Genomic DNA, 19,595 nt, shown 5'->3' on the forward strand with positions numbered 1-19,595 from the left:
TTTCAGCATAATATCACATCCACAGTGGAAAGCTGTTTGGAATCAGGACAAATCACCCAAAAATAATGTGAATTTGTGTGAAATTTCCCAAGATAAACTTTTCATACAGTCGCTAAATTACTCAAAAAATTCTCCTCCCCCAGGTAGACCCATTGTAGCTTAATTTAACGCTGTGACGTCCAATATTTCTAAGTCTGGAACACCACATTAAACCGATGGTTGAGAATTTACCATCTTACTTCAAATACAATAGACTAGTCACATGATCTCATTGATAGAGGGCTTAAGGATACCAGCGGGCACCTTGCTGGCCACTTTTGATGTGGAGCTTGTACACTAATATTCCACACACTGGAGGCTTGCAGGCGCTGCAACACGTCCTTCAGCAGAGAGACCCTTCACTTGCTTCATCCAATGATTGCCTTGCAACTCACTGAATTGGTATTATCCAAAAATGACTGTCTTGGTGTCAGAATTTTTCCTTCAAATTCTGGGTGTAGCCGTGGGCTTCCACTTTGCCCCCAACTATGCAAACCTGTATGTGGGACAAATTGAGGAAGCACTCATTTACAAAACAGAGACACACACCCTACTTTGTAAAACACTTCTATGGAAGAGATACAAAGATGTCTTTGTGCTCTGGGAAGGAAGTCAGCAGGAACTAAATTAATTCCAAACTCCGCTACACAAGAGCTCTGAATACCTCAAATTCCCCATGCAGACTGATGAGAGAAAAATAAAACTACCTGGATTTATGGATCAAAGAGAGTGATGCATTACACACAGAGTTATACACAAAGCCCACAGACCGCAATACCTTGCTGCGTGCGGATAGTATGCATCCCCTTCCCCTCAAGAATGGTCTACCATACAGCTAGCTACGCAGGGTTAAATTAATCTGTGGCCACCAGTCAGATTTTGACAGCAATGCTAAGAAAATGACAGAAATTCAAAATGAGAGGCTACAAGGACAAAACCCTTGATGCTGCAATAATGAACATCTCAATATCTCAGTTTGCTAAAAACTAAACCGAAGAAGAAAAACAATTCAACAGTCTTTGTATTCAGAGAAAATATAAGCCAGTAATCTATCCCATCACCTGTTCATGTGAGAAAGCCTACGTAGGACAAACGAAAAGACAAGTAAAATAACGCATTGCTGAACACCGCAGCTCAATCAGGTGTAAGAATACTGACTATCAAGTATCAGCTCACTTTGAAGCTAACCATCCTCTCCCATCAAATACACAGGCATTGAGCATGTTCATCTACCTAGGAAAGGAGGTAAAACTCGAGATCCTACTACAACAGAGGGAGGCCTACCGGATATCCTGTCTAAAAACATTGATCCCTATAGTGGTCTGAAAATTGACTTGGATCTCAGGCCCTTCTTATGAACAATAAGTCTTATAAATGAATATATTATTTCTACGACTTATTAGCATACACCCAATATGTTCCCCCTTTTGATGCTTATTATATATTATGGTTGAACCAAAATATTACATGTAACAAAAATGTAATGAATTTGGAAACAATTCAATATATATAGTGCATTCGGAAAGTATTCAGCCCGCTTGACTTTTTCCACATTTTGTTACGTTACAGCCTTATTCTAAAATGTATTAAATAGTTTTTTCCCCTCATCAATCTACACATAATACCCCACAATGACAAAGCAAAAAAAAAGTTTAGACATTTTTGCAAATGTGTTAAAGATAAATAACTGTCTCTCCAGAGATGATTGATTGGGTTCAAGTCTGGCCTCTGGCTGGGCCACTCAATGACATTCAGAGACTTGTCCCGAAGCCACTCCTGCATTGTCTTGGCTGTGTGCTTAGGGTCGTTGTCCTGTTGGAAGGTGAACCTTCGCCCCAGTCTGAGCTCCTGAGGGCTCTGGAGCAGATTTTCATCAAGGATCTCTCTGTACTTTGCGCCGTTCATCGTTCCCTCGATCCGACGAGTCTGCCAGTCTCCGTCACTGAAAAACATCCTCACAGCATCATACTGCCATCACGATGCTTCACCGTAGGGATGGTGCCAGGTTTCCTCCAGATGTGACGCTTTGCATTCATCAGACAAGAGAATCTTGTTTCTCATGTTCTGAGTCCTTTAGGTGCCTTTTGGCAAACTCCAAGCAGGCTGTCATGTGTCTTTTACTGAGGAGTGTCTTCCGTCTGGCCACTCTACCATAAAGGCCTGATTGGTGGAGTGCTGCAGAGATGGTTCTCCCATCTCCACAGAGGAACTCTGTCAGAGTGACCATTGGGTTCTTGGTCACCTCCCTGACCAAGGCCCTTTTCCACAATTGCTCAGTTTGGCCGGGCCGGGAAGTCTTGCTGGTTCCAAACCTCTTCTTGGGACCATCAATGCTGCATAATTATTTTTGCACCTTTCCCCAGATCTGTGCCACGACACAATCCTGTCTTGGTGCTTTACGGACAATTCCTTTGACCTCATGGCTTGGTTTTTGCTCAGACATGCACTGTCAACTGTGGGACCTTATATAGACAGGTGTGTGCCTTTCCAAATCATGTCCAATCAATTGAATTAACCACAGGTGGACCCCAATCAAGTTGTAGAAACAGCTCCAGGATGATCAATGGAAACAGGATGCAACTGAGCTCAATTTCGAATCTCATAGCAAAGGGTCTGAATACTTATGTAAATAAGTAATGTTTTTAATTTCAAATAAATTTGCAAACATTTCTAAAAACACTTTTTTCACTTTGTCATTATGGGGTATTTTGTGTAGATTGATGAGGATTTTTTTTTATTTAATCCATTTTATAATAAGGCTGTAATGTAACAAAATGTGGAAAAAGGGAAGGGATCTGAATACTTTCCGAATGCACTGTATTTAAGTTTCACTCAATTCATTTACACCCCTCACTATTGTCATTGGTTACACTAATTGCACCGTTTGTCTTCATAACCTGGTTTAAGCATTCATGACATTACCCTGAAGAAGGCAGTGATGCTGAAACGTTGGTGTTTTACCCAATAAATGACTGGGAGTTGTTATATATATAGGTCTTGCGACTCTTTATGTATTTTGATAGCTTACAAATAAAAGGGAGTTAACAATGACAAACATCACAACCTGGAACGACAACAGATACATGTTGATTGATTTAAACATTGTTTCATATTTGGTTGGTTTCCTGGACACAGATCAAGCCTAGTCCTAGACTCAACTGCTACTGTTAATGGAGAATCTCCATTGAACATCATTCTTTTTCAAGGACCAGGCTTAATCTGTGTCTGGGAAACTGGCCAAATAAGTGGTAGCCAAAAATCTTGAGTACATAAAACTGCAAATCATGAGCACACTCACAATATACACCTAATCTGTATCTGTGTAGATGAGCACAGCATCACATTTACATCCCAGTGCCACAGATTTAGCTTATCTGGTATTGCACAGAGTGGCGCATTAGGGTTGATTGTCCTACTGCAGAAGACAGGGTTTCAAACCGTGCACCATTTCAATGTGCAGGGCACAGGAGGTGGGTGGCACCTTAATTGGGGAGGACAGGCTCTTGGTAATGGCTGGAGCGGAATTAGTGGAATGGTATCAAGTCCATCCAACACATGGTTTCTATGTGTTTGGTGCCATTCTATTTGCGCAGTTCTAGCCATTATTACGAGCTGTTCTCCACTCAGCAGCCTCCACTGGTGCAGGGGCATACATCAAGTAGGCTATTCTTAACATCACACACATAAGATCAGGGTCGTATTCATTAGTGCATACTGTAGCAAAACGTTATGCAATGGAATAGGAAAATGAATGTTTGTTATTGGGTAAGTTCAGGGAGTCACTCCCTGTTTCGGTTCATTTTCTTCTGCTTTATGTCAGTGAATACGACCCAGAAAAGTGTTCAAACAAAGTATTACTGTCAGGGACGGATATCCTACTGTACAGCAGCAGGGCCTCGTTCAGGTCGGAGTAACATTACTGAACGTTCAGATAAAAAATGTATTGTGTACAACATGACTGGCCAATATTATAGATAGACATATCAGAATTATGAGTTGTGTCTGAATAGGAAATTGAGTCAGCTCTATCAATTCTATAGTTTTTGAGTGCTTCTTTTTTGTTTTTGAGTGCTTCACCTCACTGAATACGCCTGGGGCACATTCAGCAGGGTGCAATGTTGTTGGATGTTCAGATAGAAATATAATATGTAGAACAGACAAGCCTCTCTTACCTGTAGAATAAGGAACCATGTTAGCTCTATTAATGACATTTCTATCACCAGTTTCTGAACATTTCCCCTCACCGAATACATGTAACAATAGCGGGAAGGTCAAAGATGCATTGTCCAATCAGAGCAAGATTTTTGGTAATGATGTGTCCACTGTCCAGCCATATCAAAGCAAAGGGAGTTCAGGGGTGTGGAGAAGCTCCTGTCCTTGGTCTGAGTCTCTGAGGGCGAAGACTGTCACACCTGAACTGTACGCTGCGGGGATCACAACATGGCTCATCCTAAACTGATCTTCATCATCATGGTCTTCCTCACGAATCATCTGCCTCAATTGACCTAAGGGAGTAAAGGACCACACGCACACAAATGCACAGGTGTGCACACACACACACACACGTCATTGACATCCTGCTTTGGCAGAACTAAATTGTGTGTTATTCTGAGACAAAGAGTGAGAGAGAGAGTGAGAGAGTGAGAGAGAGAGAGAGAGAGAGAGAGACATAGGGCGCCTTCCTGTGCCCAGGCGTTACTGACGCATGCCAGATCTTAAAGTGGCTGGATAGGTATTTTACATAACACAGTCGATGACGTGACACACAACCATTGGTTGATGCATGCAAGATCTGAGCAGGGGAACATGACCAGAGTAACAGAGAGCAGTGAAATCTCTCTCTCACCCTCCACATCCAGGGCTTTCCAGCGTGGGTCAGACTGGTCATCTGATAGGCTAGACAGAGGGGCGTCAGCTGTCAATCTCAGCAGCACATCCTCTCGACGTATCAGCAACACAGATTCACTGCAGAGTCGCTGATGCACCTCCCGCTCACTCACTGGGACATAGAATGCATGAAGTCACACACAGGTTATACTCTTTCACACACACACACACACACTCAGACACACACCCACACGACTTACCCACATCCAGGGGGTTGGTCATATAGACAGTGTCGGGTCCGACCCCAAAGATGAGTTGGTGGTGCCATGCGTCGGGAACCTCCTCTCCCTCTGGCACTGCCAGCTGCATGTTCATGGTGGCCACGGGCACTGCCCCTTTCTGGATCCACTGTGCCAGCCAGGGTACCAGCCTCACCCGCCGGCGAGGGTGGAGGGGGAAGTGGCGACCCAGCACGCGCCCACCACTGGCCTGCTCCGCCCCAGCTATCAGCTGTGCGTGTGTGGCGCCTGTGAGAGGGGAAGAGACAGAGAGGAGGGTGTATCACAGATATACAACAGTGGAAAATAAATACAGAAACACACAAACACGCACACACACACACACACACACACACACAGTTGTTAACACAGTTAACAGAGCATTTGGTGGTCATGGTTGAGGGCCTGTGGTCCAGTTAGAAAAATTGTGGTATAATGAGGAAGTTCTAAGGGTTGTGGTCAGAGTAGACTGCTGGATGAGTGTTGTGGTTGGCTGTTGTGTTAAGTCAAATCAGGGTTGGGGCCAAAGATTCTTGTCATAAATTGTGGTAATTAGGTTAGATTGCGGTCAGGTGATTATTGTGAAAACAGTGCACGGTTGTTAGCTAAAAAGAACAAGGACAGTAAGCGGTCAATGGTCAGTACCAGCCTCGCTCCGGGAGAACAGGTAATCGGGTAGCGGCGCCTCGTTCCTCCTCAGGCACGTCCGCACACACCGGTCAGCCGTCTCGGGTGCCACAATGATGCCGAGGGCCTGTAGGACGTCCACTACGGCCGTTGCCCCACAGGCGGACGCTCCTATCTGCATGGTCTGCCTCTCCACTGCCTCCTGGATGGACCATAACATAGCCCCTTGTCCCTGCCTTTCCTCTCCATCTTTGGGACATTGGGATGCACAGCAAGCAGTTTCAGTCTGCTTCTCCTCATGAGGATGCTCTCCCTCCATCTTCACAATCCACACCTGTTGAAAAACGACTTATATGATGATCATATTTATTTTTTAGACTGCAGTGCATATTGATATGCTTGACCGATACAGACTCTTATCAGAATCACTGTTATGAGTTGTATAGTTATGCTAGGTCGGTGAGAATCGCACACGGAGCCTTTTGATCTGAATCTACATTTGGGGAATACTGACAAGTAGCCCAATAAAAGACTACCTTACAGTACATGTTCTATTTAAAAGGCAAATAGTTTCTGGCAGCCAAAACAGCCAAATACACCATCTGAACTTAAATAGATTCTCAAATGGCCTACGGTTTTAGAAAACATATCACATCAAAATAATTATGTCACAAATGCAAAATAGGAAATTACTGTCCACTGTTTTACAGTTGCAGAAGACAGTATTTTTCAGTGACAACAAAGGTGTAATCATTAGCCAAACAGTTGCAACTAAAACTAGAGTTTGTATTGGACAAATTCAGGTAGGTCCCTCCCCAATTCGTTCCGTTTGCTTCCGCTTAAGAAATGTTTTGCGTCCTTCTTCCGTTTACACCAAGGGTTGGATTCCAAATCATTTCCCAATCGTTTCATTTTGAACATAACCATTTTTTGGGTTCCGTTCCAGTACTGTTCCAACCAGCAAAATAAAGTTCTGGACCAGTTTGAACCAAAACAAGTAACGGCTTATATCGTTCCTTACTGTTACTTTTTAAACCTCCAAAATCGTTATATATATATTTTTTTTTGTTCCCGAAAATACGATGGTGTGGAAGGAACGTTCAATGTCTGAACTTCTGAGAGTTGGCTTAACATTGGACCAGAGCTACAAGCTTGTGTGTGCCAGTAGCGGTTAGGGTGACCACATGTCCCGGATTGTGCGGGACAGTCATGCATTTTGACCCTTTGTCCCGCAACAAAACAATCATGTCCGACATTTTATCAACAAATTCAAACAACACTAATTTAGAAAAAATGTTAATTTGTCTCTTATTTTAGTCACACATTACAACTTGTCTCTTGCAGTCACAAAAATATATATATATCATAAGGATGTGGTAGCCTAAGCCTACTGGTAATGTTAAACACTTCTCCAATCGTTGTTGAGATTTGATATTTTGCGCAAGACGAGAAGTAGGCCAATGTCACAGATAGGCCTATTGTCAACCAATCATATTTCTTAAATCCTTTCGGCTTAAATTCCAGCTAAACTTGAAAAGGACAGTAGGCCTAACTGCCAAATATTTTTATTAATGTAGGCTAAAATGTTCAGGGAATGTCCAGCAAAATCATCCGGTTGTCCTGCATCTGGGTCTTTTAAATGATTCCACCCAAGTAGTGATGCGTGAGTAACATCACTGGGGAAGCCAAGCCCCCCCCCCAAAAAAGCCAAGCCCCCCCACTATAACCTGTTAGTTCATACACGCATTGACATTGTGATATATAGGCCTAAGGCCAAGACAATAAGATGACACAGTGGCAAAATAAATTCAACCACACAATTGTTTCATTACAAAACCAGAGAGCAACATCTGTCTGGTGAAGTCCACAAAACATATTGCATGTAACAAGCAGTTACATGACCTACAGCAAGGTCAAGCAAGGTAATGTTTCTGACATTTTCGGACTACGAAACAACTATAAATTTAGAACCACAGAGAGTTACCGCAAGTCGTAAAGAAAACAGGAGTTGCCGCCACTCTTCCAGCACCATCTCAACTTCAACATCATCTAATCACCTATGCTTAGTCTAATACAGTGACAACTAAAAGATACCAAAAACGATTAAGTCCAATCAACTTAAACAAAATATGGTGTGGCTGTCCATGGTTCTGATTTCTGTGTGTGTGAGTGTGTGTGTGCAAGTAGAAAAAACATGTTGACTCACCCTACTTGTAGAAATGCCAATGCCGTCCTTTTCTTTCATGTTGCCTAAACAGTCTATGACTCTCTCATACAGTACACAGTTTTAGTTTTTGTTGTCCTAGGCTACCTGGCTAAAATGCTTGCTCGCTAGCCTAACTTAACTTCAGGAGCAACAATGCGCCAGGCCAGCTAGTAAACATTAGCATACTACATCTAGCTACATGTTGAACTTCCATCCTCTCAGGTCAGTGTATGGTCAGGGCACAATGTATGAATGTATGGTTGGATCAGAATCGCATAAAAAAAAGTCTAAATTCCTATCTCCATGATGTTTGGTTTCTGATGTGATTGCTCTGAAGCCAAATCCAAACTGGCTTCCTTTGACACTTTAGCTCAACGCTGGTTGGCTATTATTTAATAAAGGGAGGCCAAATGCTTGCAACAATGTAATACTTTATTTTGACCAGACAGCATCAAATAGATAACTGTTTTGTTCGCTCGGATGCTTTCTCCAGTGAGATACATTCAACTTGTTGAATAACACTTATGAAACACAGAGAGACGAAAGATAAATTATTATTATTTTATTTTTTTACAAATGATTTTTTGTTGTAAATTCTTTGGGGAATCCTGGCTTCCCTTGGCATCCATGAATACACGCCACTGGTGTGTGCGCAGAGTACCACCAACATTTAAATGAAAACACTTCTTAGCTTTTTGTAGTTAATGAATCCAACGTAAAATGTGATAACTATAGTATCCTTAACTAGCATTGAAAAAGTGAATTATTAATCTCTAATTAAAAAATCAGCGCAGATTCGAGTCCCTTGTGAGAAATTGTTTGCCAGTGGGTAACCTGCCATTCGTTCTATTGATCAACGTGCAATCACTGGAGAATAAACTGGATGAGCTCCGTTCGAGACTATCTTACCAACAGAACATCTTATAAACTGTAATATATTATGTTTCACCAAGTTGTGGATGAACGACGACACTGGGTTTTCCGTGCATCGGCAAGACAGAACAGCTACCTCTGGTAAGACGAGGGGTGGTGGTGTGTGTCTATTTGTCAATAACAGCTGGTGTGCAATGTCTAATATTAAGGAAGTCTCAAGATATTGCTCCCCTGAGGTACAGTACCTCATAAACAGGGGTGAAAAAAGTACCCAATTGTCATACTTGAGTATAAGTAGAACTACGTGGTGCCTCCCGGGTGGCGCAGTGGTCTAGGGCACTGCATCGCATTGCTAGCTGTGCGAGCCCAGGCTCTGTCGCAACCGGCCGCGACCGGGAGGTCTATGGGGCGACGCACAATTGGCCTAGCATTGTCCCGGTTAGGGAGGGCTTGGCCGGTAGGGATATCCTTGTCTCATCGCGCACTAGCGACTCCTGTGGCGGGCCGGGCGCAGTGCACGCCAACCAGGTCGCCAGGTGCATGGTGTTTCCTCTGACACATTTGTGCGGCTGGCTTCCGGGTGGGATGCGCACTGTTCGGAGGACGCATGGCTTTCGACCTTCGTCTCTCCTGAGCCCGTACGGGAGTTGTAGAGATGAGACAAGATAGTAACTACTAACAATTGGATACCACGAAATTGGGGAGAAAAGGGGGTAAAATGTTTTTTTTTTAAGTAGAACTACTTTAATAGCAAATGTACTTTAAATATACTTAAGTATCAAAAGTAAATGTCATTGCTAAAATAGCCTTAAGAATCAAAAGTATAAATTATTTCAAATTCCTTATATTAAGCAAACCAGACAGCATCATTTTATTTACGGATAGCCAGGGGCACACTCCAACACAGACATCATTTACAAATTACGCATGTGTTTAGTGAGTCTGCCAGATCAAAGGCAGTAGGGATGACCAGGGATGTTCTCTTGATAAGGTTGTGAATTAGACCATTTTCCTGTCCTGCTAAGCAGTCAAAATGTAAAGAGTACTTTTGTGAGCCAGGGAAAATGTATGGAGTAAAAAGTACATCATTTTCTTTAAGAATGTAGTGAACCACGGTGCCGGAGGAGATGGCCGCCGTTTTACGGTCTCCTAACCAGTTGTGCAATTATGTGTTTTTTCCCAGCGATATTTGTAAATTATTTTGTACATAATGTTTCTGCAACCGTATCTTACGGAAGAAAAGTGCTTCTGGATATCAGGACAGCGATCACTCACCTCGGATTAGACAAAGATTTCTTCAACAACAACAAGCAGGACTCACACGATTTTCTCCAAACACCCCACAGGGCAGACATCCCAATTTTTCGCAAAACGAAGTTAGGCAGAGGACGAAGAGCCGGATGCCTCGTCCGGACCCGCAGAAGGCAGAACTAGGAAAGCTGCCGTTACCGTCAATATTACTCGCCAACGTGCAATCATTGGACAATAAACTGATATCCTACCAACGGGACATCAAAAATTGTAATATCCTATGCTTCACGGAATCGTGGCTGAATGACAACATGGATATTCAGCTAGCGGGAAACACGCTGCACCGGCAGGATAGAACAGCACACTCCGGTAAGACGGGGGGGTGTCTGTGCATATTTGTAAACAACAGCTGGTGCACGAAATCTAAGGACGTCTCTAGATTTTGCTCGCCTGAAGTAGAGTATATTGTGATAAACTGCAGGCCACACTACTTGCCTAGAGAGTTCTCAGCTATACTCTTCGTGGCTGTTTATTTACCACCACAGACAGATGCTGGCACTAAGACCGCACTCAGTCAGCTGTATAAGGAAATAAGCAAACAGGAAACCACTCACCCAGAGGCGGCGCTCCTAGTGGCCGGATACTTTAATGCAGGGAAACTTAAATCAGTTCTACCAAATCTCTATCAACATGTTAAATGTGCAACCACAGGGAAAAAAATTCTAGATCACCTGTACTCCACACAGAGATGCGTACAAAGCTCTCCCTCGTCCTCCATTTGGTAAATCCGACCACAACTCTATCCTCCTGACTCCAGCTTACAAGCAAAAATTAAAGCAGGAAGCACCAGTGACTCGGTCTATAAAAAAATGGTCAGATGAAGCAGATGCTAAACTACAGGACTGCTTTGCTATCACAGACTGGAACATGTTCCGGGATTCTTCCGATGACATTGAGGAACACACCACATCAGTCACTGGCTTTATCAATAAGTGCATTGAGGACGTCGTCCCCACAGTGACTGTACGTACATACTCCAACCAGAAGCCATGGATTACAGGCAACATTTGCACTGAGCTAAAGGGTAGAGCTGCCTCTTTCAAGGTGCAGGACTCTAACCCGGAAGCTTACAAGAAATCCCGCTATGCCCTGCGACGAACCATCAAACAGTCAAAGCGTCAATACAGGGCTAAGATTGATTCATACCACACCGGCTCCGACGCTCGTCGGATGTGGCAGGGCTCGCAAACTATTACAGACTACAAAGGGAAACACAGCCGCGAGCTGCCCAGTGACACGAGCCTATCAGACGAGCTAAATCACTTCTATGCTCGCTTTGAGGCAAGCAACACTGAGGCATACATGAGAGCATCAGCTGTTCAGGACGACTGTGTGATCACGCTCTCCGTAGCCGACGTGAGTAAGACCTTTAAACAGGTCAACATACACAAGGCTGCGGGGCCAGACGGATTACCAGGACGTGTGCTCCGGGCATGTGCTGACCAACTGGCAGGTGTCTTCACTGACATCACTGACAACATGTTCCTGATTGAGTCTGTAATACTAACATGTTTCAAGCAGACCACCATAGTCCTTGTGCCCAAGAACACAAAGGCAACCTGCCTAAATGACTACAGACCCGTAGCACTCACGTCTGTAGCCATGAAGTGCTTTGAAAGCCTGGTAAGGGCTCACATCAACACTATTATCCCAGAAACCCTAGACCCACTCCAATTTGCATACCGCCCAAACAGATCCACAGATGATGCAATCTCTATTGCACTCCACACTGCCCATTCCCACCTGGACAAAATTAACACCTATGTGAGAATGTTATTCATTGACTACAGCTCAGCGTACAACAAAGCTCATAAGGACCCTGGGACTAAACACCTCCCTCTGCAACTGGATCCTGGACTTCCTGACAGGTCGCACCCAGGTGGTGAGGGTAGGTAGCAACACATCTGCCACGCTGATCATCAAAAGGAGGAATCTACTGAGATGAACTTGATCAACCAAGTTGATTTCACCTTTCTGTCAATGCCACACACTTGTCACTAATTATCAGGACTTCCCTGACAGGCTCATTCACACCTTTTTTTGTACTTAAATCCTGTCCAGTTTTTTTTTACAGTTGTGTGTGTCCAAGTTAAGAGAAAGTTTATTTCCTATTATCCATGTGTATTTCCTTATTTTTGTTATTTGAGATATATTGGTTTAATAGTAATCCTTATCACCTTTACCTTTTATGTTATGCAACCTGCTTGGAATGCATCTTCTCTGTTGCAGAACCACACACAAATCCAACTTTACCATGTCCAACCACAAGTCCTCAATAAATATGTGAACTTTGGCACTGTCTCTGCCGTCAGCTTGCTCTCTGACCGGTGCAGAGAACCCCTGGTGACATCTATCCAAGCAGGTTACCCATCTTGGGTTTATTAGACTATTTTTCAGCAGCCATGTTGGAAATGACCGCCAGGGGGTAATGGACTAAATCTGCGATGGCACTTATAGCCAAAAATATACGTATTTCAACATGTCCAAGCTGTGTGGGAAATTTGCTGCTGGAATATGGTCAAAATGACCTCAATATGGCACATATTATGGTCTTACGAGTATCTTATGATCAGAATCGTTGTCTACCTGTGAGGGTTTATTTAATGAGTAAATAACATTACAAAGTAATTTTCATTTTGTTTGAATTTATTTTAACCTATTTTCTAACAGGAAATCTGGATGGCTGGTTGACTGACCGGCTTCCCAGACTGGCTCCAATCTTTAGCTAATGTCCATTAAGCTATCTGGTGTTAGTGTACCAAGTGTGAAACTTGTATCATAAAATGGAACAATTATGTCACCTATCCCTGGACTATACCGTAAAATAGGCGCTAAAGCTAGTTTGCGTCTATGAATGGGTTAACTGACACGTGACCGTGGTAGCTAGCTACTGTATAGCAAGCTAATCTTATCATCAAGAAGTCCGAAAGAGAAGTCTTCACAAAACCGAATGTAACGTAATTTTTTTTTTAAAGGACACTAACCTTAACACGAACCTAGATTTGCTCTGCTTCCTGATGTCTGCACTTTTACTATAATTGCAGAGTATGCAATGACAAGAAAAAGCAACTGTTCTACATGCTATATTTAACGTTGATTCCGGTTGGTTTGGTATATCCTCTGCCTGGATTGGACGAGAACATTGCCATGATGTATTACTATTGGTAGAGACATATGTCAATCACTCATGGCACGCAATGAATACATCTTGGAGAATAGTTGTCTGTATCTACGGCAGCGAATGAGAGGGGTGAACACCATGACCACACGAGGGCAGTGATGTCCATTATTTTCCAGGTAAGACATTTCAAATCACAAATGACTGTCAACATAAAAGTTGAGGGATACTTTTAATACCTTCACTTTCATCCTCAGACTGACCGTTACAAGAACTGCATTTTGTTCGGGGGCAAAACAGGTATGTTTCTGCATTTACTTCTGTTCAATGTCATGTGGAGGTAAATTATTTATGAATGATTAAATCAAGAATAACAGCATTTATGAAGTCAATCTTTAACAATTTCTTGATTCAATTAATGCTGTCATAGAAAGTTGCACCTCTACATTCGCAAATGTTTGTGTTTCATTTGAAAGTTGTTTATGTATGACATAGTTTTGTAAAACAGGTTCAATATAGCCAGTTAAATTATACGGGCAGATTCCAGGCTAAAAGTACATTAACAATGTCATTATACAAAAACTTGTATGTATTATGTTTGTTTGTTTGAATTATTGTCTTCATTATCTCCATTATTTTGCTGTAGGTTTAACAAAAGCATGTGGACAGTAGTTGGCATGTTGGCCTCTTTGTGCCCCACTGGTAAGTCTGTTATATTCTGCCATACAGACATGTAAATAATTCAGAAAATAGGGATTGAAATGGATCATATTGTGAGAATTCCAGATATGTATTTTTCAACATGGCACCAGTACAATTGCAGGCTAAGCACCAAAACAGAACAGGTTGCGCCTTGGTTTTCTATCTTTCATTCAATAAACCCCAGAAGCCTTCCTAGATGTGGTCTCAAATTCAGAATATCATAATACAATTAATCATACTGTAGCGATCTTTGCGATCTTTGCTATACACATTATAATTCCCACCAAGTGTTCGCGACCCGGGTTTGCTTCCCAACCCCGTGCTCACTACATTGGTGTCAGAAGTAGGATGGCGGATGTGAGGCCATCAGAGCGCAAGGCCCGGACGTGTGAGGGGGCTGAGTAGTCGAATCATGGGTACGTGCCTTCCCATTCGGAGGGGCAGTGTAAACGAGCCACGTTGCAATTCCCACAAAGTGAGTTAACCCTATTGGAAAGATGAGTTGGGTGTTTGCCTTTCATGCCAGTGACTCAGGTTTGTTTCCCTGCCCCCCATGTATAAAATGCAATCTCCATAGACAAACATTGGCAGTAGAGTTGTCTTACTGAAGAACTCAGTGACATTCAATGTGGCACAGTCATAGGATGCCACCTTTCCAACAAGTCAGTTTGTCAAATTTCTGCCCTGCTAGAGCTGCCCCGGCCAACTGTAAGTGCTGTTATTGTAAAGTGAAAACGTCTAGGAGCAACAACAGCTCAGCCGTGAAGTGGTAGGTGACACTAGCTCACAGAACGGGACCGCCAAGTGCTGAAGCGTGTAAAAATCTTCTGTCCTCAGTTGCAACACTCATTACCGAGTTACAAACTGCCTCTGGAAGAAACTTCACCACAATAACTGTTTGTCGGTAGCTTCATGACGCCATTGGACTCTGGAACAGTGGAAACACGTTCTCTGGAGTGGTGAATCACGCTTCACCATATGGCAGAACAAATCTGGGTTTGGCGGATGCCAGGAAAACGCTACCTGCCCGAATGCATAGTAACAACTGTAAAGTTTGGTGGAGGAGGAATAATAGTCTGGGGCTGTGTTTCATGGTTCGGGCTTGGCCCCTTAGTTCTACTGAAGGGAAATCTTAACGCTAGAGCATACAATGACATTCTAGACAATTCTGTGCTTACAGTTTGGAGAAGGCCCTTTCCTGTTTCAGTATGACAATGCCCCCGTGCACAAAGCGGGGTCCATACAGAAATGGTTTGTTGAGATCGGTGTGGAAGAACTTGACTGGCCTGCACAGAGCCCTGACCTCAACCCCATCGAACACCTTTGGGATGAATTAGAATGCCAACAGTGAGCCACGCCTAATCATCCAACATCAGTTCCAGACCTCACTAATGCTTGTGGCTGAATGGAAGTAAATCCCTAAAGCAATGTTCCCAAATCTTATATAGCCCTTTTGCCAGAAGAGTGGAGGCTGTTATCGCATGGGGGACCAAATCCATTTTAATGCCCATGATTTTGGAATGAGATGTTTGACAAGCAGGTGTCCACATACTTTTGGTCATGTAGTATACATATAGAATCTTAATACATATGGTATTGACACCTCAGTATTGTGATAATATTGTATCATGAGGTTCCTGGCAATTGCCAGCCCTAATCTGAGGAGCTTGTGACGTAGCATTTCTCCTCTGTCTAAAACTGTCAATGATATGAGACAGATGGTTTTTTCCAATTTCTTTATTTATATATAGCTGATATATCAAAGTGCTGTACAGAAACCCAGCCTAAAACCCCAAACAGCAAGCAATGCAGGTGTAGAAGCACGGTGGCTAGGAAAAACTCCCTAGAAAGGCCAAAATGTTCATAAATGTCCAGCATGGTCAAATAATAATAATGACAGAAGTTGTCGAGGGTGCAACAAGTCAGCACCTCAGGAGTAAATGTCAGTTCGCTTTTCATATCTCTACCGTTCCTGCTGTCTCTAGAGAGTTGAAAACAGCAGGCCTGGGACAGGTAGCATGTCCGGTGAACAGGTCAGGGTTCCATAACCGCAGGCAGAAAGGTTGAAATGGAGCAGCAGCACGGCCAGGTGGAATGGAGACAGCAAGGAGTCATCATGCCAGGTAGTCCTCAGGCATGGTCCTAGGGCTCAGGTCCTCCGAGAGAGAGAAAAAAAAGAAAGAGAATTAGAGAGAGCATACTTAAATTCACACAGGACACCGGATAAGAAAGGGGAAGTACTCCAGATATAACAGACTGACCTTAGCCCTCCACACATAAACTACTGCAGCATAAATACTGGAGGCTGAGACAGGAGGGGTCAGGAGACACTGTGGCCCCATCCGATGATACAGGGCCAAACAGGCAGGATATAACCCCACCCACTTTGCCAAAGCACAGCCCCCACACCACTAGAGGGATATCGTCAACCACCAACTTACTACCCTGAGACAAGGTCGAGTATAGACTACAAAGATTTCCACCACGGCACAACCCAAGGGGGGGCGCCAACCCCAGACAGGAAGACCACGTCAGCGACTCAACCAACTCAAGTGACGCACCCCTCCTTTGGATGGCATGGAAGAGCACCAGTAAGCCAGTGACTCAGCCCCTGTAATAGGGTTAGAGGCAGAAAATCCCAGTGGAGAAAGGGGAACGGCCAGGCAGAGACAGCAAGGGTGGTTTGTTGCTCCAGAGCCTTTCCGTTCACCTTCACACTCCTGGGCGAGACAACACTCAAACCTACTGAAGATATGAGTCTTCAATAAAGACTTAAAAAGGTTGACATGGGTAGGCAGACCATTCCATAAAAATTGAGCTCTATAGGAGAAAGCCCTGCCTCCAGCCGTTTGCTTTGAAATTCTAGGGACAATTAGGAGGCCTGCGTCTTGTGACCGTAGCGTACGTGTAGGTATGTACGGCAGGACCAAATCGGAAAGATAGGTAGGAGCAAGCCCATGTAATGCTTTGTAGGTTAGCAGTAAAACCTTGAAATTAGTCCTTGCCTTAACAGGAAGCCAGTGCAGGGAGGCTAGCACTGGAGTTATATGATCAATTTCTTTAGTTCTAGTCAGGATTCTAGCAGCCGTATTTAGCACTAACTGAAGTTTATTTAGTGCTTTATCTGGGTAGCTGGGAAAGTAGAGCATTGCAGTAGTCTAACCTAGAAGTAACAAAAGCATGGATGAATTTTTCTGCATCATTTTTGGACAGAAGGTTTCTGATTTTTGCAATGTTACGTAGATGGAAAAAAGCTGTCCTCGAAACAGTCTTGATATGTTCGTCAAAAGAGAGATCAGGGTCCAGAGTAACGCCGAGGTCCTTCAGTTTTATTTGAGACGACTGTACAACCATCAATATTAATTGTCAGATTCAACAGAAGATCTGTTTGTTTCTTGGGACCTAGAACAAGCATCTCTGTTTTGTCTAAAAGTTTAAAAGTAGAAAGTTTGCACCCACTTCCACATCCACCTCCTTATGTTTGAAACACAGGCTTCTAGGTAGGGCAATGTTGGGGCTTCACCATGTTTCATTGAAATGTACAGCTGTGTGTCATTCGCATAGCAGTGAAAGCTAACATTATGTTTTCGAATGACATCCCCAAGAGGTAAAATAGTGAAAACAATAGTGGTCCTAAAACGGAACCTTGAGGAACACCGAAATTTACAGTTGATTTGTCAGAGGACAAACCATTCACAGAGACTAATTGATATCTTTCCGACAGATAAGATCTAAACCAGGCCAGAACTTGTCCGTGTAGACCAATTTGGGTTTCCAATCTCTCCAAAAGAATGTGGTGAGCGATGGTATCAAAAGCAGCACTAAGGTCTAGGAGCACGAGGACAGATGCAGAGCCTCGGTCTGACACCATTAAAAGGTAATTTACCACCTTCACAAGTGCAGTCTCAGTGCTAAGATGGGGCCTAAAACCAGACTGAAGCATTTCGTATACATTGTTTGTCTTCAGGAAGGCAGTGAGTTGCTGCGCAACAGATTTTTCAAAAATTTTAGAGAGGAATGGAAGATTCGATATAGGCCAATATTTTTTTTAAATTTTCTGGGTCAAGGTTTGGCTTTTTCAAGAGAGGCTTTATTACTGCCACTTTTAGTGAGTTTGGTACACATCCGGTAGATAGAGAGCCATTTATTATGTTCAACATAGGAGGGCCAAGCACAGGAAGCAGCTCTTTCAGTAGTTTAGTTGGAATAGGGGCCAGTATGCAGCTTGAAGGTTTAGAGGCCATGATTATTTTCATCATTGTGTCAAGAGATCTAGTACTAAAACACTTGTGTCTCCCTTGATCCTAGGTCCTGGCAGAGTTGTGCAGACTCAGGACAACTGAGCTTTGGAGGAATACGCAGATTTAAAGAGGAGTCCGTAATTTGCTTTCCAACGATCATGATCTTTTCCTCAAAGAAGTTCATGAATTTATTACTGCTGAAGTGAAAGCCATCCTCTCTTGGGGAATGCTGCTTTTTCGTTAGCTTTGCGACAGTATCAAAAAGACATTTCAGATTGTTCTTATTTTCCTCAATGAAGTTGGAAAAATAGGATGATCGAGCAGCAGTGAGGGCTCTTCGATACTGCAGTTCCAAACATAGAGGTTTGGAACTGCTCCCTGCTCATCGCCTCTGTCACAGACGAAGGAACCTACACACATTACTACAAGACTTCCACCACTCTACTCATATACGCTAATGTTATTCTTACCATCGCTGGTGAGTGATGCCGGTGCCATTCCCTTCTGTCTGAGTAGTTTTCAATTGCTTCTTTAATGTCATACATGAGAGATTTTGGCTGAATAATAATGAGTAATATCTCTAGTTAAAATGATTCTGCTTCGTTTCATTTGTCGTTGTTCATTTGAATGTTCAATCATTCCCTCATCTCATCACTGCATGAAAAGAGGGATCTACAGTATGATTATAAAATTTGAGGAAATGTACCATATTTGCAGAGATTTTACTTGTGTCCACCAATCTACAACTCAAAACACAAGTGGTAAATGACCTGGAAACATCCCCCCGTGCCCACACCAGCAAACTACAGCACACATCTAGTGTCCCATCAGTGAAGGAAGCTCTGCTCATGGAACATACCACTGTGAGGCCAGGGAGGGGTATCCTGAAGGGAGGATCCACTGGACACCCCTCCCCCCAACACCCGAGTCACCAGGACAACCAAAGGGGTCTCTACCATCTGAGCAGCACTCGCACCGAGAGCACTGTGGTGAAGTGTGTGGTAGAGTACCCGCGACTGCTAAATATCTCTGTTACCTGCCTGACAGGGAAGCCCAGTGTAAACATGACTGGTCACGTTCCAGGTCGTCTTTATTGCAGCCGCACTGCACAGATTAGGGTGAGGTAAAGAACCCCTGACTGCTTCTCAACATTACTGTTACTTGCCAGTGGAAATAAGGCTGTGGACATGTTCCAGGTAGTCTTTGTTACAGTCGGACTGCGTAGAATAAGTGATCTACAAATGATCTTGCACCCCAAATAACTACTCATTACGTGATTTAAGATGAGCAATTATACACCTTGCCTTGCTCAAATTGATCACCTCAAACACGCTGCATGACTGTGGTCACCTTCTAGGTTGTCTTTGTTGCAC

General features: G+C 43.4%; 1 protein-coding gene across 1 annotated transcript; it reads right to left on the reverse strand.

The window, feature by feature from the left end:
* Positions 1-3,024: 3,024 nt before the first annotated feature.
* Positions 3,025-13,271, reverse strand: LOC139414180 (uncharacterized). Its single transcript, XM_071162068.1, has 5 exons — positions 13,146-13,271; positions 5,790-6,105; positions 5,127-5,393; positions 4,886-5,038; positions 3,025-4,544 (listed from the first exon to the last, which is right to left on the reverse strand). The coding sequence occupies exons 2-5, from the start codon at positions 6,088-6,090 to the stop codon at positions 4,375-4,377; spliced, it is 891 nt and encodes a 296-aa protein (XP_071018169.1). The 5' UTR covers positions 6,091-6,105; positions 13,146-13,271; the 3' UTR covers positions 3,025-4,374.
* Positions 13,272-19,595: the final 6,324 nt, after the last annotated feature.

The sequence above is a fragment of the Oncorhynchus clarkii genome, chromosome 7, assembly GCF_045791955.1.
Source record: "Oncorhynchus clarkii lewisi isolate Uvic-CL-2024 chromosome 7, UVic_Ocla_1.0, whole genome shotgun sequence".
NCBI lineage: Eukaryota > Metazoa > Chordata > Actinopteri > Salmoniformes > Salmonidae > Oncorhynchus > Oncorhynchus clarkii.

What these genes read in the sequence shown, in the direction of transcription:
- LOC139414180 (XM_071162068.1), bottom strand. Translation starts at nt 6,090, where the DNA reads ATGGAGGGAGAGCATCCTCATGAGGAGAAGCAGACTGAAACTGCTTGC. An exon ending in GTTCTCCCGGAGCGAGGCTG is followed by an intron (nt 5,394 to 5,789) that starts GTACTGACCATT and finishes CCCCTCTCACAG; the next exon opens with GCGCCACACACGCACAGCTG. An exon ending in GAAAGCCCTGGATGTGGAGG is followed by an intron (nt 4,545 to 4,885) that starts GTGAGAGAGAGA and finishes TTACTCCCTTAG; the next exon opens with GTCAATTGAGGCAGATGATT.